The sequence below is a fragment of the Callospermophilus lateralis genome, chromosome 2 (assembly GCF_048772815.1).
Source record: "Callospermophilus lateralis isolate mCalLat2 chromosome 2, mCalLat2.hap1, whole genome shotgun sequence".
Lineage (NCBI taxonomy): Eukaryota > Metazoa > Chordata > Mammalia > Rodentia > Sciuridae > Callospermophilus > Callospermophilus lateralis.
In genome coordinates, this window is record NC_135306.1 from 180,118,657 (window position 1) to 180,145,884 (window position 27,228).

At 34.1% G+C, this 27,228-nt stretch overlaps 1 protein-coding gene and 1 pseudogene across 1 annotated transcript in view; both read right to left on the reverse strand.

Annotated features, from left to right (window-relative positions):
- Positions 1 to 14,075, reverse strand: part of Ccdc73 (coiled-coil domain containing 73) — a 120,276-nt gene extending 106,201 nt beyond the window's left edge. The window contains exon 1 of the mRNA XM_076844323.1: positions 13,938 to 14,075. Within this exon, the coding sequence (XP_076700438.1) occupies positions 13,938 to 14,075 (138 nt within the window). The remainder of the gene's footprint in view (positions 1 to 13,937) is intronic.
- On the reverse strand, positions 9,772 to 10,714 carry LOC143392123 (serine/threonine-protein kinase 25-like; annotated as a pseudogene).
- Positions 14,076 to 27,228: the final 13,153 nt, after the last annotated feature.

A 27,228-nucleotide genomic window follows, 5' to 3' on the forward strand; every position in this document is an offset into this window, starting at 1 on the left:
GTGTTTGTGGTTTACTTCCATTTTGATTTTTTGTTTTGTTTAATTCTATCTTGATTCTTATTTAGAGATAATCAATCTTCTATTGCTCTTCATCTATTTGGAAGTTTTGAAATTTGTTTTGGGGTTCCTCTGTATGCAGTTTATCTTTTAGTTTATCCTTGTCATGGAAAGTTACTTACCCATCAAATACGAAGGAGAGCTTTTCTGGGTATAGCAATCCTGGTTTGCAACTGTTTTCTTTTAGAGCTTGGAATATCTCATTCCAAGCCCTCCTTGCTTTTAGTGTCTGATTTGAGTCAGATATGAATCTTATTGGTTTGCCTCTAAATATGATATGATATTTCTCTCTTGCAGTTTTCATCTTCTGTATTTGTTCTCTTGATCCATTCCTTCAATCATCTTTTAAATCACTTAACATTTTAATTATCAGTTTTTTATAATCAATATTTTTATAATTTTTAATATTTTTTCCTTATTTTCTTTGTTAGACATTTTGATTATGATGTGCCTTGGAGAACTTCTCTTCTGATTAGGTCTATACAGGATCCTGTATACCTCATGTGTGTGGATGTCTATCTCTTTCTGATATGGGTAAAGTTTTTTTGTTTTTTTTGTACTGGGGACTGAACCCAGAAGCACTTGATAACTGAGCCACATCTCCAGCCCTATTGTGTACTTTATTTAGAGACAAGATCTCACTGAGTTGTTTAGCACCCTACTTTTGTTGAGGCTAGGTTTGAACTCTCGATCCTCTTACCTCAGCCTCTGGAGCCACTGGGATTACAGGCATGAGCCACCATGCCTGACTGGGCAAAGCTTTTTTGTGACTATCTCATTGAAAATGTTCTTAATGCCTTTGCTTGTATCTCCATGTTCTCTTCTATCCCATTGATTCTCAGCTTCAGTCTCTAGGTGTTGTCCCAGAGTTCCTGTACATTCTGATGGTATTCTGTTTTGTTTTTCTTTACTGTATTCTATGCACTAAAATTCAGACTGAGGTCCTGTTTTTGTATGCTAAAGTTCTATTTTCTACAAAATCTGATGGAGATGCTGTCAAGTAAATTTTAAATTTGATTCAGTGTGTCTTTCATTTCCAGGAGTCCTGATTGGTTTATATTCTACTTCTTTATTGAAACAAGCTTTCATCTTCTGTATTTGTTGTCTTGATTCATTCCTTCAATCATCTTTTAAATCACTGAACATTTTAATTATCAGTTTTTTTATAATCAGTTTTTAAATAATTTTTCTCTACAATTTCATCCTCTTTCATATCTGTGGATCCTTTATATGGGAATTGTGAATTTTGTGGGGGAGATCTGTTTGCCTGTTTCCTCATGTTTTCAGAGGTCCTGGACTTACATATCAATTAAGATGGATTTCCCCTCCTCTTGTATATGTGTCCTTACACGTGTAGTTCTTTTTTTATTCTAGGATTTCTGTTTTTGGTAAGAGTAGATATTGAGAGGTAGAACCTGAAGTTCCCCCTCTAGTTGTTCCACCTTGGGGCCTAGTTTTTGGCTTGTGGTATTTGTCTCCCCAGTCTACGAACTAAAGTAATATTTAAGCTCACATAGGGCTAGATATGTGAGGGGTGAGATTCACTGTTGCTTAGCTGAGTTGTGCTTCTCAGCAGCAGGATCTCTACTCTGTGATCTTGAAGTATCCCAATCACTTGAAGACCCTCTTAGATTGGGGACAGGGAGCCAGAAGTAGCACTAATGTCAGTCCTGTACAGATATATAATTTTGAGATAAATATCCAGTGCCTACTTTGTCATCTATTATACCGTCACCTCATTGAGAAGCCATTTTCCTGCTTTTAAGTCCAGTGTTGAGGAACTGTTGGAATGTCCATCCTTCCTCTAGTCTTCCATCTTCCCCCTCCTTACTGTGTTTATTTTATAGATGAGAAAACTGAGGTAGCAAAAGGATAAATAATTTGCCTAAAATCACACAGCAGGTAAACAGTTGAATCAGTTTTGAACCCATATTATCTGTCTCCAGAGTCTCTTAAACACTGAAATATATTATCTTTAAGAAATCATAAATTCTGTAGAGCAGTATGATTTGTTATGATACACTCCATTCCTATAAAAACTTCAGAATTCAATTTTCACATCCCAAAAAAGAAAATTATTCAAAAATTTACCTATGTTAAATATGTGAGTATATTCTGGTTTTTGATAAAACATTTCAAGTTTAAAAACTAGAAATCTTTATTGCATGAACAAAATAATTTAAGAATCACTGAATATTTTATACTAATACTTTTCCATATCAAAAATCTTCATAATTGATTAAGTTCACTAATGTAAAACAGTAATTTAAATACTATTGGGAAAGGGATTTTTTAAATTAAATTTAAAATTATTTCATGAATATTAGAGATATTTTTCTTTAATACTTTAAGCTAATAACACCAAGAAACTATCTGGAGGAGTTCTTAGTATTTTGTTAGACAACATAAGAAACAGAACCGAGCCATTTTGTAGGAGGTGGATTATGAGTTTGAAAAGAAGCGTAAAAGTACCCTGTTACACTTTGGGCTGCTTGGGCATGTGCCTGCTATACATACTGTGTTCCTAAATCTGTTCAGGGTCAAGAATTGAAAAGGTCTGACCAATACACAGCCCATCTTGTAAAACTACAGCCTGAAGCAAGCACTTTAAAAAAGCATGACACTTACTAAAGGTTATAAAGAGTAAATAAACCATCAAATGACTCCTCTTTTATTGTTTTTGTAAAAAACACTTAAATCCTTGTAGTCCTAAGGCATCCAATAAAAAATAAACACTTTTAGGATTCTATATTCTGGGATACTTTATTGAAGTTCAAGCTTGGATTTTCTTACTAAATTTAATACATTTTTTCTCACTGACAATTTCATAGGAGTGTTTGTTTAAAACTTTAATAAAACTGCTTGAAGATTGAAGAGAAAGGAAAGTTCCAAATAAAAAGATAAATAATTTTTAATAAAAGCATGAAATTAAATTAAAATCCTATAATAGAAGAAGCATATAATGATACTACTTTGGGGAATGTAGCTAATACCCATTTTATAAGTTTTCCAAGTAGGCTAAAGATACACGTTCTACAAATCATAATGATCAGAAAAAGGTATGATTCTACTCACAGCTTAAGTAATATTATGGGGCACTAAAATCCATTTAATGTTACTTACCACATACTATACCATTAATTGTTAAGTTTTCTCTCACAATGACTTTAGCAAATCACTGCTAGTTTAGACTACCCAAAAGCCCATTGAATTTTTTATTTATTTATATTTTCTATTTGGTTTTCAGTTATATGAAGTATCTAGGTGTGGTTTTCTCTGTAAGTATCCCACATGGATTTTGCAGAGCTTCTCGAATCTGCATAAGGTATTTCATCTATGTTGAACATTCTCTCCTGTAATCTGGTTCTGTAATTTTTTTTGCACTGATGCTGAGGATCAAACCTAGGATCTCATGTGCTAGGCAAGCACTGTACCACTGAGATACACCCTCAGCCCTCTAATCCTGTGTTCTACTTATCTAATTAGCCATTAAATCTATTGAGTTAGAATGTGGAATACTATATTTTTCATTTCCAGAATTTCTATTTGATTTTCTTTTTTTTTTATTTCTTTTTTTTTAAATTAATTTTTATTGTAGGTTGTTCAAAACATTACATAGTTCTTGATATATCCTATTTCACACTTTGATTCAAGTGGGATATGAACTCCCATTTTTACCCCGTATACAGATTGCAGAATCACATCAGTTACACATCCATTGATTTACATATTGCCATTCTGGTGTCCGTTGTATTCTGCTGCCTTTCCTATCCTCTACTATCCCCCTCCCCCCTCCCCTCCCCTCTTCTCTCTCTACCCCCTCTACTGTAATTCATTTCTCCCCCTTATATTTTTCCTCCTTTCCCCTCACTTCCTCTTGTATGTAATTTTGTATACCCCTGAGGGTCTCCTTCCATTTACATGCAATTTCCCTTCTCTCTCCCTTTCCCTCCCACCTCTCATCCCTGTTTAATGTTAATCTTCTTCTCATGCTCTTCGTCCCTACTCTGTTCTTAGTTACTCTCCTTATATCAAAGAAGACATTTGGCATTTGTTTTTAAGGGATTGGCTAGCTTCACTTAGCATAATCTGCTCTAATGCCATCCATTTCCCTCCAACTTCTATGATTTTGTCATTTTTTAATGCAGAGTAATACTCCATTGTGTATAAATGCCACATTTTTTTTATCCATTCGTCTATTGAAGGGCATCTAGGTTGGTTCCACAGTCTTGCTATTGTGAATTGTGCTGCTATGAACATGGATGTAGCAGTGTCCCTATAGTGTGCTCTTTTTAGGTCTTTAGGTAATAGACCGAGTAGGAGAATAGCTGGATCAAATGGTGGTTCCATTCCGAGCTTTCCAAGAAATCTCCATACTGCTTTCCAAATTGGCCGCACCAAGAGGAAGTGAGGGGAAAGGAGGAAAAATATAAGGGGGAGAAATGAATTACAGTAGAGGGGGTAGAGAGAGAAGAGGGGAGGGGAGGGGGGAGGGGGGATAGTAGAGGATAGGAAAGGCAGCAGAATACAACAGACACCAGAATGGCAATATGTAAATCAATGGTTGTGGAACTGATGTGATTCTGCAATCTGTATATGGGGTAAAAATGGGAGTTCATATCCCACTTGAATCAAAGTGTGAAATATGATATATCAAGAACTATGTAATGTTTTGAACAACCTACAATAAAAATTAATTAAAAAAAAAGAAAATCAAATAGAAATTCTGGAAATGAAAAATATAGTATTCCACATTCTAACTTCAAACTATACTACAGAGCAATAGTAACAAAAACAGCATGGTACTGGTACCAAAACAGGCGGGTGGACCAATGGTACAGAATAGAGGACACAGAAACCAATCCACAAAACTACAACTATCTTATGTTCGATAAAGGGGCTAAAAGCATGCAATGGAAGAAGGATAGCATCTTCAACAAATGGTGTTGGGAAAACTGGAAATCCATATGCAACAAAATGAAACTGAATCCCTTTCTCTTGCCATGCACAAAAGTTAACTCAAAGTGGATCAAGGAACTTGATATCAAATCAGAGACATGGCGTCTGATAGAAGAAAAAGTTGGCTATGATCTACATACTGTGGGGTCGGGCTCCAAATTCCTCAATAGGACACCCATAGCACAAGTGTTAATAACTAGAATCAACAAATGGGACTTACTCAAAGTTTTTTCTCAGCAAAATAAACAATAAGAGAGGTAAATAGGGAGCCTACGTCCTGGGAACAAATCTTTACTCCTCACACTTCAGACAGAGCCCTAATATCCAGAATATACAAAGAACTAAAAAAATTAGACAATAAGATAACAAATAACCCAATCAACAAATGGGCCAAGGACCTGAACAGAAATTTCTCAGAGGAGGACATACAATCAATCAACAAGTATATGAAAAAATGCTCACCATCTCTAGCAGTCAGAGAAATGCAAATCAAAACCACCCTAAGATACCATCTCACTCCAGTAAGATTGGCAGCCATTATGAAGTCAAACAACAACAAGTGCTGGCGAGGATGTGGGGAAAAGGGTACTCTTGATTTTCTTATTTATATATTTCTATTCTTCAGTGAAATGCTTCAGATACTCCTCTGTTTTTCTCAATTTCTAATTTCTTCAATGTATTATAATAAAATTTTTCTTCCTACTTAAATGCCCTCTTCTGTTTGACCTCCAATGTAAATCACAAACAGTTTTATTTTTATTGTCTGATTTTTCTATTGGTTTGGATCATATAATATCTCTTGGCATGCCTAATACTTTATTATTTCAGTATCTAATTGTAAAGGAATTTCAAATTTCAGGAAATGTGAAAAAAACACTACAAAAAATTTTCCTGATACATTCAAGAATAACTTTCCAAAATGATGCCTTATTACCCTCTAAAACTCTCCTATTAAACACACTCTTCACAAGACAAAAATACATCAAATCTGAAACTAACACATATTACTAACATAATTCTTAGACCTGACTGAAATGTTACTACCTGTCTCAATAATGTTAACTAATAATGTTTTTCTTGGTCTTAAAAAAATATAGTTTTTTTCATTAGTACCTTGTGGATATACACGATAGTGAGATTCACTGTGGTCTATTCATATATGTACATATATGTATGTCAAACTCATTCCACTATCTTTCCCTGTCCCATCTCCCTTCCCTTCCCTTCATTCTCTTACTCCCCTTCATCTGCTCCACTGATCTTTCTTCTATTTTTTTAATCCCCCACCCCCAATTTAGACTAGCTTCCACATATCAAAGAATATATTCAACTTTGAATTTGGGGGACTTGCTTATTTCACTTACCATGATAGTCTCTAATTCCATCCATTTATTGGCAAATGCCATCATATATAGCCATAAGACACTAATTTAAAATGTATGTGTATATATATGTGTGTATATAATATATATATATATGTGTATATATATATATATATATATATATATATATACACATTTATATGTATATAAAATCACATTTGTAGTGCAGAAAAAAGGGAACGGGGGAAAGAGGAGTGGAAGGAAGGCAGAAGTACTGAGAATTGAATTAGAATAAATTATATTCCATATTTTTATAATTATGTCAAATGAATAACTTAAAAGAACCAATAAAAAAGGAAAAAGAAATATACATAAATTATTTTTACATATTCCAGCAGAACTTTAATAAAGAACAAATTTTTAAGTGTGTATTTAATAAAATATAACCGAAACAGAAAACTTAATCTCTATTGTATCAAAAGTCTAACACTGTACCTAACTTGTCTTTCACTATACTTGACCAAACAGTGACAGAAGACTTATGTCTCTGTATATAAAATCAAAAGTTCCCTTCAAAAGTACAGCACACATACATAGGATATGTCAATCTCTTCCCTCTTCTGAGGTAACCATAGTCAGTGGATTAACATATATCCTTCAAGAATTTTTTTCTATAGCAATATAAACATTTTTAAAATTTTTGTCTTTTACAACTTGTACTTTTCATTGACTAATATGCAGATGATTCATATTTATATATGTAAATTTTAGTTTATGGCTTAATTAAGGACATTAGTCCCCCAACAACATGGTTCAAATTTCATTTACCATGGCACATAATTACACAAACGTTACTGCTAGCTCTTCAATCCATAAATCACTAAAGAACACGTATGCACATGATCAATGATCAATCATATCACTTCTATTACACTCTGTCAGTGACTGGACACTGTTTTTCTATTATTCAATCTACATTTACAATAAAAATTCAAGTATTCATATATATATATGTGTATATATATATATATATATATATATATATATATATATATATATATATATATATATATATAGTGTCCCAACTTTAACTCCACGTGAAATTTTAGAAAAAATGGGTAATCAATAAGAAGGCCAATGAAAGTGTGGCAAAAAAAAGGAGGAGCAGGGATGGAGGGGAAGAAGGAGGAGAGAAAAGGGGAAAGAAGTAGGGAGAGAGAACAAAATGGAGGCAGAAAGAAAAAATAACACAAGGAATAAAATTCAAATCAAATAAGAGTGTTATAGAAGAAATAGCTGACCATTCTAGAAAATGTAGATACGCAGGCAGAGGAACACAGAGAAGGGGAATTTGTCAACATAAATAAGGAAAGTGACTATGGTGAAAAGATTAAAGATGTCCTAGAGAAACAGTGACTAGCAAAGACATCATATTAAAGAAACTCAAAGATATTTCACAATATTGAAACTATAGGGATAAAATGTAGGAAGCTAATCCAATCTTGGACAGGAGTATCATGCAAAGGTAGAAAAATGATGCTTACTTCATATCCTAAGTTATACAACAAGAATAAGGTAATAGGCTGGACGAGGTGGTGCACACCTGTAATCCTAGCTGCTCAGGAGGCTGAGACAGAGCCTCGTGAGTTCAAAGTCAGCCTCAGCAAGGGCAAGGTGCTAAGCAACTTAGTGAGACCCTGTCTCTAAATAAAATACAAAATAGGGCTGGGAATGTTGCCCAGTGGTTGAGTGCCCCTGAGTTCAATCCACAGTACCAAAAAATAAAAATGAATAAGGCAATATACAACTAATTGCTGTCAACCATAGTCACTCTACTATGTTACAGAATGTTGGAAACTATTTCTCCTGTCCACCTGAACTTCTGCATCTGTTAACCATCTTGTCTCCATCTCTCCAACTCTGAGATTTTGGTAACCACCATTCTACTCTCTATTTCTCACAAGATCAAGTTTTTAAGCTTCCACATACATAAGTGAAAAACATGTATTTGTCTTTCTGTGACTGATATTTCATTTGACACAGTGTCCTCCAGTGCCATCCATATTGCTGCCAAGTGGAGAGGATTTTGAATGTTCCCAACACAAAGAAATGATAAATGTCTAAAGTGATGGATATGTCCATTACTCTGAACTAATTATCACACATTATATGCATGTACTAAAATATGACACTTATTCCATAAATATGTACATTATGTATTGATTTTTAAAATTAAATGTATTTTTAAAAGAAAAAAAATAAGATAAACACAATTTAAACTATCTTGATAAGTTTTTAATCAAAAAACCTTTATCTTTCAATGTTTCTGTTTTAAATTGCATTTATTATTTATTTGTGTACTAAATATTTTCATTAGTTATTTACTTCCTTTTATATTTATGACTAAAGACATTATGTTTTCACAAATGTTTTTAATAAATACAAAATAATTACACTTTCATCACCATTTTGTTTTTTTCATATTTTATTCATGCATTGTAGCTGTACATAAAAACTCATAATACTTGCTACATATGTGTACATGCACACAATATAACAATATTATTTGGCCAATATCATTCCCCAGAATCTCCTCTTTCCCTCCCTTACCATTTATTTTTAAAATAACTTCACATGGTTTCAGCTTTCAGAGGCATTTTTATGGTCCCACACTACCATATAAAGGAAAGACTTTCTGTATTCCACACATCTTCCATGTTGGTCTGTATGTACCTAACTCATTAATTTTCATAATTACAGAATAGTCCACATATCTGATTTGGTCATCTAACTATGCATACCAAATTACATCAAAATTTAGCAGTTTAAAATAACAAAAAATTTATTAAATCTCACAATTTTTTACATTGACTGAGCTCACCTGGGAAGTTCTGTTTCACAGGGCCTGGATAAGGTCACTTATGCACATGCATTCATACTGTAGTTTGGCTGGGATTAGAATGATCACAATGTTCTCTTACTCTCTAATGTCTCCTCCTGTATAACTTCTCATCATTCAATAATCTATTCTGAGCTTTATGACATAGCAGATGCTTCCAAGATGATAAGTCCCAAGGTTCAAGTATGTATCAAGTCTATAATGCTTCATGTTAACTAATATCCTATTAGCCAAAGAAAATCATGTGACCAGATCTAAGTTAATATGAGAGTGATCTATTCTAGGGCATGAAGGATGGTTCATCAGAAGTCACAAATGTAATAATATCATTTGTGTACCCTGCTGACCGATATTTTGATTATTTCCCATTTCAATGATATAATAAATATTATTAAAGAAAAATCTTGGCCCAAGTTAGCCCAAACAAGGAATTATCCTAGATAAAAATATAAACTGTTCATACGTTAAGATCATAAAATTTTAAATTCTGATTTAGACAGATAAACTGAATTTTCATTCATGGTCTGTATTAATTTACATCAATAAATAAAAGATACAGAAGTACTCATTCCTGAAAACTTGCCAACACTGGAATTTATTAATCTTTTTGTTTTTCCAATCCAGATTTTCAATGAGAGTGGCAGGGCCCCTTGGCAGCTGTCCCCTTGACAGCTTGCTATGTGGACTTGGCTGGGTGGTCAGGGGGAATGTTCAGATGGGACCCTGCTCCCCGTCCTCAGCCTCACTATCAATGTTGGACTCCTTGGAGTTGGACTCCTTGCCATGCCCCTCAGACTTTCCAAGCTTGTAACAGTCTATGAGTTAGGTGAGAAAGGAGGTCTTCTTGGTGCAGCATTTGATTTATGCTTTAGCAACTTCTTTGCAGTGGGTCAGAATCAGGGGGTTCTTGTTGAAGAAGGCCTCCACAAACTCCATGAAGGGCTTTCTATGGTGGCCCTCCAGTGAGGGTGGCCTGGTCTTAGGAATCAGAATCAGAACATATATGGGATAGAGGTTGGAATTGGGTAGCTCCCCCTTTGCAAGTTCTATGGCCATGATGCCCAGGGACCAAATGTCAGCCTTAGGCCAACCTGATGACCTCGGGTGCCTTCCAAAAAGGGATGCTTGCAAACATGTTCCTCCTAATCTGCATGTGCTGTGAATTGCCCTGCCACCCTGAAACCTGCTAGCTTCACGTTGCCTTGCTCTGACAGCAGGACACCAGCAACTTTGCTGTCTCAGTGAATCTTGCACTCCGTGCCGATAATCCCAGCCCTTCAGAATCTCCCACAGGATAATGGCAATGTAAGTCTCCTCCATTGGAACCGATTTCAGCAAGTCCAGTGCCAAGCGCCCACCCAGGTACATGATGATCCACAGCTTGGTGCTCTTCAGGTAGAAGTGAAAGAAGCCCATCAAGAGGGACCGTCACACTGGCTGTGCATGATGATCTCCTGCTAGATATCCTTGTTCTCATCTCTCGCCTCCTCTAGTTCAATGACCTTGATGGCCACTACCTACTTGGTGTGGTTGTTGATGCTCTTGTACACCTCCCCAAATGAGTCCTTGGCAACATGGTCAAGCTTGGTAAAGAGCTTCTCAGGTTCACCCAACAGTGTGGGTACAGAGGTGAGCCAGGCATGCACCACCTAGGCACTAGTCTTTGGTCCACTGTCTAGAGGCCTACTCACTCAAGCAGCTCAGGGAGCTCCATCCTGGAATCCTGGCCTGCTCTACATAGAAAACATGGGTGCCTATCACAGCCTTACTTACCTAGAAAGCCCAGGCCTCCCAGCTCGTGAGAAGGCAGCAGTGAGAGCCAAAAATGTAAAAATCTTTTTAATAATTTTCCAAATTGGGAAGCAAAAATATCTCATTTTTGTTTTAATTTGTACTTATTTTAACATTAATAAAGTAAGGCTACTTTTGTATTTTGAGTATTCTTTATTCTTTGTTCTATCCATTTTTCTATTGAGTGTCTTGATCCAAGGGAATATATTGTAAATAAGTATTGATCTCTTTTCCCATTTCACATGCTGCAGATATTTTCTCAGGCACTTTTTAAAAAAAACTTCATTTATGGTGGCTTTAATTCCAAAGAAGCTAATCATTTTTATATCCATCATCTTTTCCTTTACCAAGGATAATATATTCCCAAGACCATAAAAATTATTTCTTCCTGGATAAAGTAATGCACACCTGTTAATCCCAGCTACTTGGGAGTCTGGGGCAGAGCGATCACAGGTTCTAGGCCAGCCTGAGCAACTTAGGGAGACACTGTCTCAAAATAAAACAAAAAGGATGAGTGCTGGAAGCCATCCATGACCCATGCATGGACTGTGCAATATTCCAGCCATTAAGTAGGGAAGCCTGGTATCAGAAACTCCCAGGAGGAACCAATCCACTGGTTCAAGAACACCTGATTCACATGGCGCCCTGTCTAGCTCACCACTCAAGTTCTAGCTCAGCTCTGGAGATGGGAGCCAGACAGCCTCTCGAAGATGGGTATAGCTTCTCAAATGCCAACAAACCTGTTTACTCCAAGACACCTGCCACAACAGAGAAGCAAGCACCAAAACAAGACTCCCCCATTGAAACCTTATGCCTGCCTTTGATGTAATCCCTCTTAAATAAAAAATCGGGGCCTTTTAGTCAGTTGTTCAGTTCCAGTTCCCATTAGGATTGGAAGACCCATCAGACATTCCACTTTATATATCTAATTTCTGGATTTGTCTTTATTTCTTACTGATTGCTGACTTTTTATTTTCCAGGCCTGGGCAGGAACCTACTCTGTCAGGGTGCTAGCCACCCTGTTATAGATAGGGATGTAGCTCAGTGGTAGAGTCCCCTGGGTTCAAACAACAAAATTAAATGTTCATCTATTATTTGTATCTTTTTTTTTCCTTGTATTTGTATCTTTTTTTTCCTAGTTTTTCTTTGTCTTGAGCTTAACTTTTGTGTCTGAGGCATGTATGAATAGTCCAAATACCATTTATTGACTGGTCTTTTCCCCCACTAGATTGATTTATTCTTTCACTTATCAATTTTTCTATTTCTTCAGTAGTCACACTTTTGTTACTGCATTAGAACCTATCTTAATATATTTGATAGAGCAAGTAACAATTCACTGTTTTGAAATTTTTCTTGGCTATCCTCATGCCTTTTTTTTTAAAGACATGGTCTTGCTACGTTGCTTAGATTAGCCTTGAACTCCCTGTGCTCAAGCAACTCTCTTGTCTTAGCCTGTGGAGTAGCTGAGACGTAAACCACTGTGCTGACCTCTCATGCAATTTTTTTACAGATATAACTTTAGAATCATCCTGCCAAGTTCCAAAAACCATTGCATTCAATTCTGGCTGGCACTGTATTAATTTTTTTCAATTTTCAAAGGAATATCTAGAAATGAAAAATATAATCACTGAAACTTAAAAACTCTAGGTAAGATTAGATAGCAAGTAAAAAACATCTGAATAGACTTGAAAAACAGATTGGAAATACAAACATACCACAATAAAATGTTTAAAACATAAAAAAAATATGAAATTTTAAATAGTGGCCTAAAGTTGTTTCATTTAGAAAAGGTAACATTTTAAATTAATGTTGCAAAAATATTTCTTTATAACACTTAATCAAAGATACCATTTTTCAGAAAAATTTCTCCTTTAACAGATTCTTGTTACACCAATAAGCAGCTTTATATAGGATGAGCATTGTAATATTTAAATTTTCTTATTATAACAATAAATTTCACCAATTTTAAATCCCAGAACAAGGTTCATATAATATGTTATTTCAGATCTTTTTTTTTCCTCTCACTTGTAGTTTATTTTCAGGAAGTTACTTTATCTATCAATTCTTCTGCCTCTTTTGTTCTATCTTCATAGACATGTATAAGTCCTAGTAAATATACTACTGGATCACTACTGAAATAATTTTATAGTTTATTTTCTTCTCTTCAAAACCCTTTGAACACCAATCATTCTACAGAGTTAAAATGTATTTTTCAAATTTAGATCCACAGAGGGCTAGGATCAGTTGTGGGGCACTTGCCTAGCAGGTGCAATCCCCAGAAGTTCAAGAAAAAAACAATTCCACACAATCTCAGAAATTAAATGCTTTTTAACGAGGTTTACACAATATAGATTTCCTGTTGAAACCAAGATATTTTATAGGTAATATATTAGGTATCTCCTTTTTAAAATTTCAGCTATTACTTTAAAAACTAAGGGTATTTGATTCTTTGAACTCAGAATACTTACTACATACATTTATTTTGTCACTTAATCATATATTGCTCTGTTTCACTATTTAATCATTTTTACAGGAACCTACCATACTATCTTAAAAAAATTAACCTCACCAAAAGCAGTTCATTTCAATTTGCAGAGTATCTAACCACAGTGCTATCTATGTATCCCCAGTGGCCCCATCAATAGTACCTGACTTATTAATTATATAGCAATCTGAAAATCCCTATCCTGTTTGTTTTGGTTTCTAGATCTTTCTTAGTTCCTGTTCCCTGGTCATTGTCTTAATTGCTGTGTTTTTATGTCATTATTTGGACTGTATATTTTCTTTCTAAACAAGAGGTTATTTTCTTGGGTTCTTATTTTCCCCCTTGAGAAGCAATAACCAAAAAAAAAAGGGGGGGGGGATAAAAGCAAGTTCTCTTATTTAAAAAATTCAAAAAAGGAACTTACCCTTCTCATACGTAATTCTTCTACTGCTTCCAGTAAACTTGTTTTGAAATCTAATAACTGAATGGAAAACATTGTCTCTGAAGAATGTTGAAGAGTAAAGGCAGATGATGAAGACTCAGTGTTGAAATCGTTCTCCATAGTAACATTTATTTCCTGTAATATAAAAAGATTTCAAATTAAAAAATCTGTTTTCCAAGTAAAAATATAGTTACCACAAAAAATGTAACAATCTGTATCCCATAATCTTCCAGGTTTGATAGTACATACAGTTTTTTATCATCCCTACTCCATCTTTCATACAAAAACACTTAACAGCAATAGTTCTATTCAATTTCTCCATAGCTAAGGATTTTTCTGGTACCCAGGTTTCCTCAGAGACATTTTCTGCCCTTAAACACCAGTCTCTTAGAAGTTGTATTCCTCATATTGCAGGCAAGGTTTGACCCTTCATAGCTCCTGCATGCCAAGATAGATGCAAATTCTTTTCCTAAACTTTGCCTTGACATAAAGCTATTATGCAAGGGATTGTGTGAACACTAATTAATAGTAACATGACCTTTAAAAACTCAACAAAATTGCAAGAGGAGGCTATGGTAACTGCTTTTTATTTAAAACCAAGGTACTTAACATCTTCTCAATCCAGAAAAATGTATGAGTCAGGTTTCAAGAAACTTTCCTTTTCAAATTTTCAATGTCAAATAATTATTGGAAGTAGTTGCAAAGCAATGTACAGAACCATTCAAGCAACCTCCTCCAGTGTTAACATCTTGTAATATAACAAGAGGACAATAAAATATTGTGTATGACACTGATGCAATCCCCAGAATTTAGGATGTTACCAATTAGATGTGCATTCATTTATGTGTGCATACAAACATGTATATTTACTTTTATGAAAGTTTACCAGGCATAACTTCACGACTATGACCACAATCAAGAAACAGAATTCTAACACCAGCACAGGCTCCCTTCAAGCTCCTTCAAGCTCCCTTTGTTGCCATACCCACTCCTTTCCCCCCATCTTTAACCCCTAGAAAACATTAACCTTAATTTTAATTTCATATAAATTTGTCATGAAATTTTGTATTATAAAAGGTGGTGAGAGAAACCTTGACCTATTTATATAATCTAAAATACTTTCACCTTGGTAATGTCTGAAAAAAAACTTGCAGATGCAAGTAAAAATTCCTTCTACAGAAATGTAACTTTATGCAAAGGATTCAAAGAATCTTCACAAATAATTTTTCAAGGACAATCAGCAGCACACAAAGATAATAAAGTACCAATTTTCTATTTCTTATTTGGCTCTATACCTATTGTCTATTTTTTCCAAATACTCTCCAAAAAAATGTGTCACATAGCAAAAATTTTTCGATGTTTTTTAACACATTACATGATTTTTATCATATAATGTACTTGAGTACATTATTGATACTTTGTGTTGAAACTACTATTTCCTGGTTCATATGTCTTCATTTTCGCTTTTTTCTAATTTTGACAAAGAGTAACCTCTAATTATTTTCTATGAAACTGAAGCTAAGCTTTTAGATATATAACAATTTCTACAAGAGTACTTTATTCTAACCCCAAGCTTAATTGATAATTGGGCCTCAGCTGTAGGAAAGTTTTCCTAGATATTTTTTTTAATAATATCCTCCCGTTTTCTGGAACTCCCTTTAGTTAGACATTGTATTACCTTTCTGGACTTCCTAATTTTCTTATCTTTTCCCTCCTATTTTCTATCTTATCATATTTTTGTTCTGCTATTTGAGAGATCCCCTCCACTTTATCTTCTAATCTTTCTGTTGAAATCCTTTATGTTTTTGTACCCAAGAGCTCTTTTATATTACATTAGAGTAGGTTTTTCCCTCCTAGCATCCTGTTTTGGGTTCAAAAATACAAGCACCTCTTTTATCTAGTGATTAGTCATATAGTTTATGTACTGTTTTTTAATTTTTGTTTATTTTTTTAGTCATACATGACAGTAGAATGCATTTTGATATATAATACATACATGGAATGTACATACATCAATCATATTGTCTATTCTATTCTGCTGCCCTTCCTATCCTCCCTACTCCTCCCCTCCTCTCCCATCCTTTCTCTCTATCCAATCTGATGTGACACACTTTTTTTTTCTCATTACAACATCATAAATGTATTCTGTATAACAATGAGGATCTCCTCCCATCTTCTGTGCAACTCCCCTTCTCCCTCTTTTCCCTCCCACCTCTCTTCCCTATTTAGTGATAGTCTTCTTCTCATGTTCTTCCTCCCTATCCCATTTTGAGTCACCCTCCTTATATCAGAGAAGACATTTGGCATTTGTTTTTTTAGGGATTGGCTAACTTCACTTAGCATAATCTGCTCTAATGCCATCCATTTGCCTGCAAATGCCATGATTTTATTATTTTTTAGTGCTGAGTAATATTCCATTGTGTATAAATGCCACATTTTTTAATCCATTCATACCTAACCACTCTATAGAACATTATCCTGTCTTATTTTCTTCATGACAAATTTATGTGTTAATTGTGTTAACTGTTTATTACATCTCTTTCTCTCCTTCCTTGTAAAGCAGAAGCTCATCTAACTTGGCCATGCTGTGTCTTCAGGACCTTGGACAGGGCCTAGTATAGACTAATATAGAATATTTAAAATTAGTTAAATATTAAATTGATTTACCTCATCTAATCCCTAAAGGTTATCTGTTTAGTGACCACCCCCCTACTATCAGCACACAATAATCATTTAAAGAGCCACAGATTGGGCATCAGTTGATATCAATAAATCTGTTAACAGGTAGCCATGTGATAGCAGACATTTCAAACATTCTGGAATATTTTATTCCCCAAATTTACTTCCAGCTCCAAAGTTCTACCATGTGACTATCATGTGAAAAAATCCCAATTATCTTCAATAATTTTAAAAGTACTCACTTGTATTTTTTCACCTCAAATTTAATAAACCCAAATTTGTACTCTTCCTCCTCAAATCTTTTTAACTCCTTTTCTGTCAATAGTATCACATATTTTATTTAACTCTCCCATGAACATTCACAAAATCTTTGATAGCATTCTTTCTTCCTCATTCTCTTCTCTACTTTGCCTGGCCCTCTTACTCACTGCCTCAATCTTGTTCTCTTTTGACTCTCACTCTCTCATTCATCCCCTAAATCTAATTTCTAAATGGACCTGTTTGTTTTCCCTTCTAATTTGCCCTTACAAACATGTTGTTTCACTACTACTGTTTCTATCAATCTAATTGAAGCACTAGAGGAAGAAATGGAGGACTAGTGACTGAGAGACTTCACAATTGGCCAATCAGATAACAAACCAGACTTTCCACTAGGTGTCCACCTCACCAAAGTCACTATGGAGACATGTTTTTTTCTCAGAACTTTCATTTTCTCCAGAGAATTCTCCAATCTCCTTCTTGAACTGCAAAAGGAGACACGAATTATAATCACTTCTTCCTCTTTAATCTTCTCTCCCACTTCAGTCTGTCCTGAAAATTTTTCCAGATTTTACGAAACACCACTTAAATCTCATCAATCACCAAATTCATATATAAAGTTAAGCCTGAATGCATTGGCCTGATTTTTAAGGGTTCTCCCTTTCTAGTTTCATCTTCCTTTTCTATAGCAATCTTCTTATGCAACTTCTCTATTAGTTTCCTGTCTTCTACCTAATCTATTCCTACTGCTGTATTTAGAACAATTTTTTGACTCCCCCACTTACCATTTTTGGGTGTTTTGTTTGTTTCATACAAGGGATTGAACCCAGGGGTACTTATGACTGAGCCACATCCCCAGCCCTTTGTATTTTTTATTTTTTATTTTGAGACAGGGTCTCATTAAGTTGCTCAGGACCTCACTAAGTGGCTGAGACTGGCTTTGAACTTGCAATCCTCCTCCCTCAGCCTCCCAAGCCAGTGGTATCATTTATCTATTTTTAATGCCCAACTCAAGGCCCTTTTTCTCCAGGAATTCCTCCTTGACTACTCTAGGCCACGCTGATCCCTCCGTTTTCTAAATTTCTCTTGTGCACTTAAATATATTACAACAGTTTAAAAATAATTTGCCAGTTGTTCTATGAGTAATCCATCTACCTCACCACTGGGATGTCTCTTAAAGATAAGGATTATTCTTCTTTCATTCATTTTCCCACACTCACAAAATTTTATATAGTTACAGGTACAAAGTACAGAATAAATTAACCAGTAATATATATAATCACACACAAACATAATTCCTTGCCTATGACAAAGCAGTTTCACCTATATTTTTCTTTTGATCCCTAAATTGCTTCTCTGGTGTTTGCATAGTCTTTCTTTCTATACAACATGATTTTTAAAAATATCACTGAACTTAGTCAAAAGGGCTATATAGAGATTAAAATTTGATCACTTTCAACTGTGTACCTTGAGGTAAAGGCGTCTTTTCTGAGGCTCTTTTCCTTAATTTGACAATAAATTTGAAGTTTAATGGAAGAAGATAGGCCATATTTTGAAAGATGGTTTCACAATGTCTTAAAGTATATCAGCACTATTGATGGTTTAAAACATATTTTAGCTGGATTAACAACCATGATTAGATAGTAAATAATTCTGAAGAGAATATAAGAAAAGTCTACAACTATGTCTGATTTCACTTTTATATTCTATCAAGATTTTTGAAAATATTATATATGTACATATAATAATAGTAACATTTTAAATATTATTACTATTTCATCAGAAAGGTATATTTCTTTAACTCGATTGGGATTTAAATAGATTGGGTTTCTGGAGAAGAGAAGATTGAACTCAGGGAGCTTTACCACTGTGCTACAGTATCTTCAGTCTTTTTTTATTTTGAGACAGGGTCTTGTTAAGTTGCTGAGGGTCTTGGTAAGTTACTGAGGTTGACTTCAAACCTCCTGCTTCAGCCTCCTTGTGAGGATTATAGGCATGTGCCACTGTGTTCAGTTCTTTAAGTAGATACTATTACTTATATCCCAACACATTACAAAAGAGATTTAATGTAGTGACTTGAGCGATTGCTACATTTTTGTGAATTTTAATAGTATAGTAAATAATTTAATACTAGCTGGGCATGGTGCATGCCTGTAATCCCAGCAACTTGGGAGACTGAGGTAGAAGGATTACAAGTTCAAGGAAAGCCTCAGCAAACTAGTGAGACTCTGTCTCAAAAATAAAAAATTAAAAAGGCTGGGGATGCAGCCTTGGTATGAAAAGAAATGTAATTTAATACTAAATTATTTTTATCAAAATAATCCTCCTATTTTTCATGGTACATCAATATCAACATGTAACTCATTTATCAGAAATACACTTTAAAGTACATTTAAAGTGGTATTTGTTTCTTGCTATACACACACTATCTTGTTCTTTGTTCAAAATCATTAGCCAATATCTCTAGAATTTGGGAAGAGCATCACTTTATTTTTACAGAAAAAAAAAAAACATTGTTTCCCAGTTTAATAACCAAAAACATTAACAACAACAATCAAACCAGTGAAATAAATAAGTGGACCAACATGAGCTACACCTCATAACCTGTTAGAAATGCACATTCTCAGACCTACTTCAGATTAGGCCCTGAAATCCTGTAGCCACTTAAGTATGAGACCCACTGCAACAAATAAACCTGTCCATGTGATACTCAATTGGTCACTGGATGTTTTCAGAATATAGAGAAAATTTAGATTTAGATTTTATCCAGGAAAACAGTTTCTATTTCCTTGTTTTACTGTATCAAAGGACCAAACAAAACTATGAGCACTATAACCTATCTCAACAATGTAAGCTGGGAAATTTGTTGACAGTTATTTTTTTCTGTTACAAATCAGAGAAAATTGATTTAAAGAACCCACAAATTTGCAAATATTCCAAAAATATGAGCCAGAACAACTGATTAAGAAAATTGTATATTTCCCCATTTGGTATATTTTTAAAAATTATAATCGGAGTTAGGGGTGTTATGAAAGGAGAAAATAAAAATATGAGAATCAATTCCATTTTCTCAAAGTATATCAACGTTTTGTTCTAGCCCATAAATTTCTAACTGTTATGCTAACACGGTGTATTAGGAGTAGGTTACAGCAGCTCAGCAGGCTGAGGCAGGAGGATCATGAGTTCAAAGCCATCCTCAGCTTCTTAGCAAGGCACTAAGCAATTCAATGAGACTCTGTCTCTAAATAAAATATTTTAAAAGGTCTGGGAATGTGGCTCAGTGGTTAAGCTCTCCTGGGTTCAATTCCCAGTACCAAAAAAAAACAGTAGGTTTACAGGTTTGGGAGTCATTGATTTTTTTTTTTATTAGTTGTCCAAAACATTACAAAGCTCTTAACATATCATATTTCATACATTTGATTCAAGCAGATTATGAACTCCCATTTTTACCCCGTATAATTCTGCAAACTGCCAGGATCAAAAACACATAGGGATAATTGTATAATTAGCCAAAAGTAACTTTTTCCACTTGTCCCTTTGCACTGTACAAATTCTATTACCAATCTATAATTGTGCCATGATATGGAATGAAAAAGTAGAAAGCACTCTTCAACTATTTCTGTTAATTCAATGATAAGGATATTTTCAGGTACAAATACAGAAAACACAATTTAAGAAAATTAAATGTTCTGGCTTGTTTTACTAAATAAAAGTCTAGAATTAGATTTTGCTTCAGGCAAGCAATGTGATCAGCACCTGGATTGTTATTCTTTTAATTTTTGCGTGTTACCTCAATATATTCACTACATTTTGAATAGGTTATCAATTTATAATGCCAAAATACTGCAAGTAGCACCAGGGCTACACACTTCCTTGTTCCTTCTTCCAACAAGAAAAGGGGTATCTGAGAAGGACATGGTGGTGCATGACTGTAATCCCAGCAGCTTGGAAGGCTGAGGCAGGAGGATCATGAGTTCAAAAGTCAACCTGAGCAATATCGAGGCACTAAACAATTCAAGACTCTGTTTCTAAATAAAATACAAAATAGGGCTGGGGATGTGGCTCAGTGGTTGAGTGCCTCTGAGTTCAATCCCTGGCATCCCCCCCCCCAAAAAAAAAAAAGAAAAAAAGAATATCTGAGCCAGTACTTGTTGCTCACTCCTGTAATGCCAGCTACTCAGGAGACTGGCAAGCTCCTATCTGGGCCTATTTGGGCCTGCTTGGGTTACCTTCCCATCATCACTAGAGTAATTATTGAGCTCAGAAGTTTGATAGTAGCAAAGTTCAACAAACAACCTTTGAAGCGGGAGGTGAAGTCAATCCAGGTCAATTTCACAAATATCATGCACCTGAGAATGTAAGAAGGACTACTTGGGGAAATGTCAGGAAGTTTTCAGGCAAAGAAAAGAGTATATATAGGTCAATAAAAAACCACTTTCCATAACAGTTTAACATACATCTCTATATGAGCTAATATACAACATTAAAATGACTTTTTTATTAAAGTTAGTGGCTTACTAGAAATCTATAAATATATGTTTATTTAAGTAACATTTTCACCTATCAAATTAGCAAGGCAGAAATCTAAATGGAAAAAATGCTTTCCGAAAAACAATTTAAAATGTCTCGAGAGTAAGGCATAGTAGACAGCATGCCTGTAATCCCAGTGACTCGGGATTACTTAAAAAAATCTACTTAACAAAAATAGGAGACATAGTCTTCAGTTAAAGGTAACAGATTGAACACTGGTATTTAGTTTTTCTCAGGAGGCTGAGGCAAGAGAATTGCAAATTCAAAGCCAGCCTCAGCAATTTAGCAAGGTCCTAAGTAACTTAGCAAGACCATGTCTCAAAATAAAAAATTAAAATTTGAAAGGGCAGGGGATGTAGCTCAGTGGTTAAGCATCCCTGGGATCAATCCCTGGTACCAAAAATAAATAAATAAAATGTCTCAAGAGTCATAAACTGTACACAGCTATACTGACTCCACTTCTAAAAATCTATTCAAAAGAAAAATCCTAAATTCAGAAAAAGTTCCATGGTACAGCTAAAAGAAAAGTTACATGGAACTATAAATATTATAGGTAGTAATATTTACTACTAAATATTAATTAAAACAAAGAAAGAAGTTGGAATCAACCTAAATAACCAGTAACAAAAACAGTCACTATCTGGTAGAATGTTTACAGCCACTTAAAATAATTGTTAATATTTGTTAAACACTTACTATGTGTAAGACTCTCTTCTAATATTTTATATCTAGTTCCCCAAACAATTTTATGAGATAATTACTATCAGTATTTCCTTTTACAAATGAGAAAACTGAGGTGAGGCATAGAGAGATAAAGTAATTTGCCCAAGGTTAAACAGTAAGGGGTGGAATCAGGATATGAACCTCGTAATCTGGGTCCACACTTTTGCTCTTAACCATTACATTACATTGCTTCTCAGAACTATGTTTGTGGAGTTTACAGTAATATAAAAAATATTTATGCTATAAAGTTTTGTTAGGAACAAACATCAACAATAACAAAAATAGTCTTCAGTTAAAGGTAATGGATTGAACAATGGTATTTAGTTTTTCTCCACTAAATGACAATGGGTGATTTATAGTATAAGACTTAGGACAAAGAGAATAGAAATGAGACCAAAAAAAATTTTGTTGTTTTGAAGGCAGCAGATGGAGGGATAGATCTGAGAAAGTAAAGTCAGTAGTACAAAAACTGAGGAGCAATTTGATTTACATTACTCACCACTCTTCCTTCCCATCCCTGACAACTAATGATTTGGGCTGGGGATGTAGGTCAGTGGTAGAGCATGTTCAAGGCCCTGGGTCAGACAAGCAATATCCAAAACAATTTACCTTCCATTCAACCTTTCTCAGGAAGCTACTTACAGATATCTCCATAACAAAGGAAGACATGGGATCCAGGAAACAGGGCACCCTTGTCTCAAGTCTGTCCAGGGTGCTATAATAAGATATAATAGGTTGGGTGACTTATAAATAACAGAAATTTATTTCTTAGAATTCTGAAAGCTGAAAGTCCCAGACCAAAGTACTAGAAGATTTGGTGTCCAGTGTGGTACCACTTCCTGGTTCATAGATGGCCATCTTCTTGCTATGTCCTTCCCTGGTAGAAGGGATGAAAGAGCTCTCTGGAGTCTCTTTTTATCAGGGAACTAATATACCTACCAAAGGCCCTAACTCCTAATATTACCACATTTGGTGATTTGGTTTCAACATATGAATTTGTGGGGAGGGGAATCACAAACATTCAGCATACAGCAATCCTAGAAAGAGAGAGAGGAAAGGAACCTTGTGCTGGTGAATGAAGATACCAAGATGACACTTGTACAGCAGAGACACTATACTCCACCATTCCACACTGAAACAGTTTAATAGGCTCTGGCAGCATCTTTCTCAACACAATGAAATTAAAGTCTACTGACTTTTTAAATCATTAGTAAGAGTTTTATGTAATTGGGAAGTCAGCTTGAGTAAGTAAGGAATACATTAAAAATAAGCAACGAGAGAAAATAAGCTAAGATAGGAAGGAAAAATAATCACAGGATATTACAATAGTTCTTCTGTGAACAGCACTCATGTAGTCATAAGATGACTTTAAATACTGATTCGATCAAAAGTAGATATAATTTTATGGGGAGAATGAATAGTATGTAAAGGGGACAGACTTGGGCAAAAGACAAAAAAAGCTGAATCATCATTTTTATTTACATAAAGTCATTAGATAACAAGTACAATTTAAATATCAAATATCAATAAGTATCAATGATAAACATATTATTTGTAGAAGACCTAGAGATACAGAAATAAATGTCTAAAAAAAATCACCAAAATAATTTTAAGTAGTTGCTCTGGAATTGAGAAAATGGCAACTGAGGTTCCTCTTTTTCTGAACAACCCCTGTGAAAAATAGTATGAGTGACTTTGTCCCCCTTTATCTTTCTTTTCTATAAGGGTATATATAACTTCCAGAATAAAGGGTAAAACTTTATTCTATGATTTAAGTTGATACAGAACCCTTAGAGATAAATCAATTTAGTCACAGTTTTCATATATAAGACATACCAAAGTAGGCTAGATTTAAAATATATCAGCAATCTTCATATATGGTATACTTTAAGATTTTTTTTAGATAGAGAATTTTTTAATATTTATTTTTTAGTTTTCAGTGGACACAACATCTTTTTTATTTTTATGTGGTGCTTACAATCGAACCCAGTGCCCCGCTCATGCCGCTTGAGCCACATCCCCAGCCCCATAAGGTTTTGTTTTAATTATATGTATGTGTAAATACAATTATGTGTACCAGATCACAATGTGGAATGAATTTCTTACTGTGAATCACTGTCAAAAAAAGTTCTATAATGCTGCTATAGATAGCATGATATGGTGAAAATGCACCAGTTTTAAAATTTTGTGGTAAAATATGATTTTTGGTGTGTGTTTTAAGAAAAACATGCATTTTTGTTTATAAACAAAACAGCGTTTTGTTTATAATGATGTGGATTAAAATTCTTTGTCCTTTTAGCTGTGTGGCCCTTCTGGGTTTCAGTTTCCTCATCTATATAATAGGGATAATGATACTTACTTCATAGTACGTGGGGATTTAAAAGGTAATATACAGTATTATATCCTGTATATATATTATGTCCTGGCTTACAGTAAAGGTTCAAAAGCCAGTAAAGAAACAACAAGGTAGGGCTGAGGCCCAATGGCACAGTACTTGCCTAGCATGTGTGAGGCACTGGGTTCGATCCTTAACATCACATAAAAATAAAATAAAAGCATTCTGTCCATCTATAACTACAAAAAAAAGAAAGAAAGAACAAGGTATTGTGAGTGTAGTTCAGTGATAGAGCCCTTGCCTAATATGCATGAGGCCCTGGGTTCAATCCCTAGCACCACCAAAAAGAAAAAAAAAAGAAACAGTTATACGTATTAAATATGTCATTCTAGTAATATAAAAAAGATGTAGTATTTAATTTGAAGCTTCTGTATTTCACTCTTAACAAATCAAAATATGCTCACATTTCAAAACAGCTTTTATTGTAGGATCTCAAAAAATGTATATGCTTTCCCTATTTTGGACTACGATTTGAATAAGTAATGATTCCATATAGGAAAGTGGCCATTAAAAAATGCTAGGTTTTGTTGTTGTTGTTTGTTGTTGTTGCTATTGTTGCAATACTAGTAATTGAACCCAGAACTCTGCATGCTTGCTAGGCAAATGCTCTTCTACTGAGCTATAACACCAGACCTTTGTATTTTATTTTTTTGAAACAGGGTCTCACTAAATTGCCCAAACTGGCTGCAAACTTGCCATCCTCCTGCCTCTGCCTCCCTAAGTAGCTGGGATTAGAGGCAGGTTTCACCACACCTGGCTTTAGTTAATTTCTTTCAAGTTTTTATTAATTAATTCTGATAAATAGATTATTTATAGTAATTTATAATAATAAATTTATTACTTATAATGTTTAGTTTCAATATTTATTATATGTATTTACTACCTACATTATTTATATTTATTATAAATATTGCATTTATAATAAATATAATAAATAAAATTTGTTCTAAAGTAAAGCCAATACATTATAAAATACTTAAAGTACTACCTCATTATAAAATGCTTAAAGTTATGTAATGAATACCAGTTTTATTTTTTAAAAAAGTTTTTTAAAAAGCATTTAATAAAAATCCATAGTTTACAACAATTTAAGAGCTATAAAGGATTTTAAATCTTTGAAAATATTTATTAAAAATTACATCTTAAATACTCTACAGTGAAAAGTAAGCTAACCTATAATCCTGATAGGGGTCAGAGTAATAACACAGAATGAACAAATTACACTGTCATTCTACTTAAATTATTTAAGTTATTTAATTTGACCTGTAGATAGTCTCTTGTCTTCTCATCATGCCTGACTTTTAAGTGGGAGGTCTTCATTCATGATGATCCTTTAATGGAAGCAAAGCTTTCTCCATTTAACCCATGCTGTTATCAATCATGTACAGGGATAAATGAGCCTGTAAGATTTTGCCAGTATCACAAATGACACTGTGACCTGAGGCCAACATCTTTATTTGCTTCTCCAGTGATTCACTTCAGCAGATATTAACCAATTTTATAATCCATGAAAGGCAAAATTAAAGGACACCATCCATAAAACAGAATAATTCCTATCAGCAACAAAGTGATGTGTGTATTATCTTATAAATTATATGGCCATACAGTGTGGTAATGTAATGAAGTAAAGATGGTAATAATCAAATGCCTAGGGCAAACGCTAATATGCATTTAATCACACAGCATGAAGCCATTTGTCACTACAGTTGAATGCATGTGTACATAAAATACATGAGTCACGTCCTTATTGTTATACTATAACAGCATCAATTTCACACTATCATTTCACATAATAACAACTGGAAGGCTTTGACATTAGCTAAAACATTCAAAGAATATAAACAAAATTGTCAACAATAGCTTCACAACTATAAATATATTATTTTTCAGCAACTAAATCATTTTTTCCAAAAAAAATCTTTGTTAAAGAACTAAAACTTTCAATTTGCTTTTCTTTTCTTCAATATATCATAAGTTGATTTCATCACATTTTCTTTTATTCTTATGACTAATCTTATGCAAGATCAGATAAATAGATCTATTTCATAGTAATTATTAATATAGAATTTAAATGTAAAATATGGATCACACTTGTCACAAAAATGAAACTTGGTGTACAAAACTATAGTTATTCAAAGTGGTGTATGAGTAGAATAAAAAAGATTAAAAATATAAAACATGATCTAAAAATATATAAACACTAATTATCTGATCTTGGATGGCTATAAGATTCATTGGGAACCTCTTAACTCCATCAAGACCCTTTGTGATGAAATAGCATTTTAAATTTACACTTCCTAAGATGTAGCCCCTCTAAAAGTAAAGAACAATGAAGTCTCTTATGTCCCATATAGCATACATGCCAAACTGGAACTGACTGCATTTGTACTCATTATCTTCCATCACTGTATTAGCAATGGTTGCCTTAGCCACTATATTGTATGTTCTTGATCAGTGACCAAGACCTACTCACTTTTGTGTCCTCACAGTGCCAAATACAATAATTTACAAAAAAGCAGGCACTCAGGATTTGTTGCACTGCATATTGCACTGAATGGAATAGATCATTCTTATTTTCAAAAAAGATGGGAAGAAGGATACTTAGAAACCATGAATAAGATGACATATGTAGAATGTTTCCTATAACTAGATTAATTTTTAGACATCACAAAACTAGAAAAGAATAAT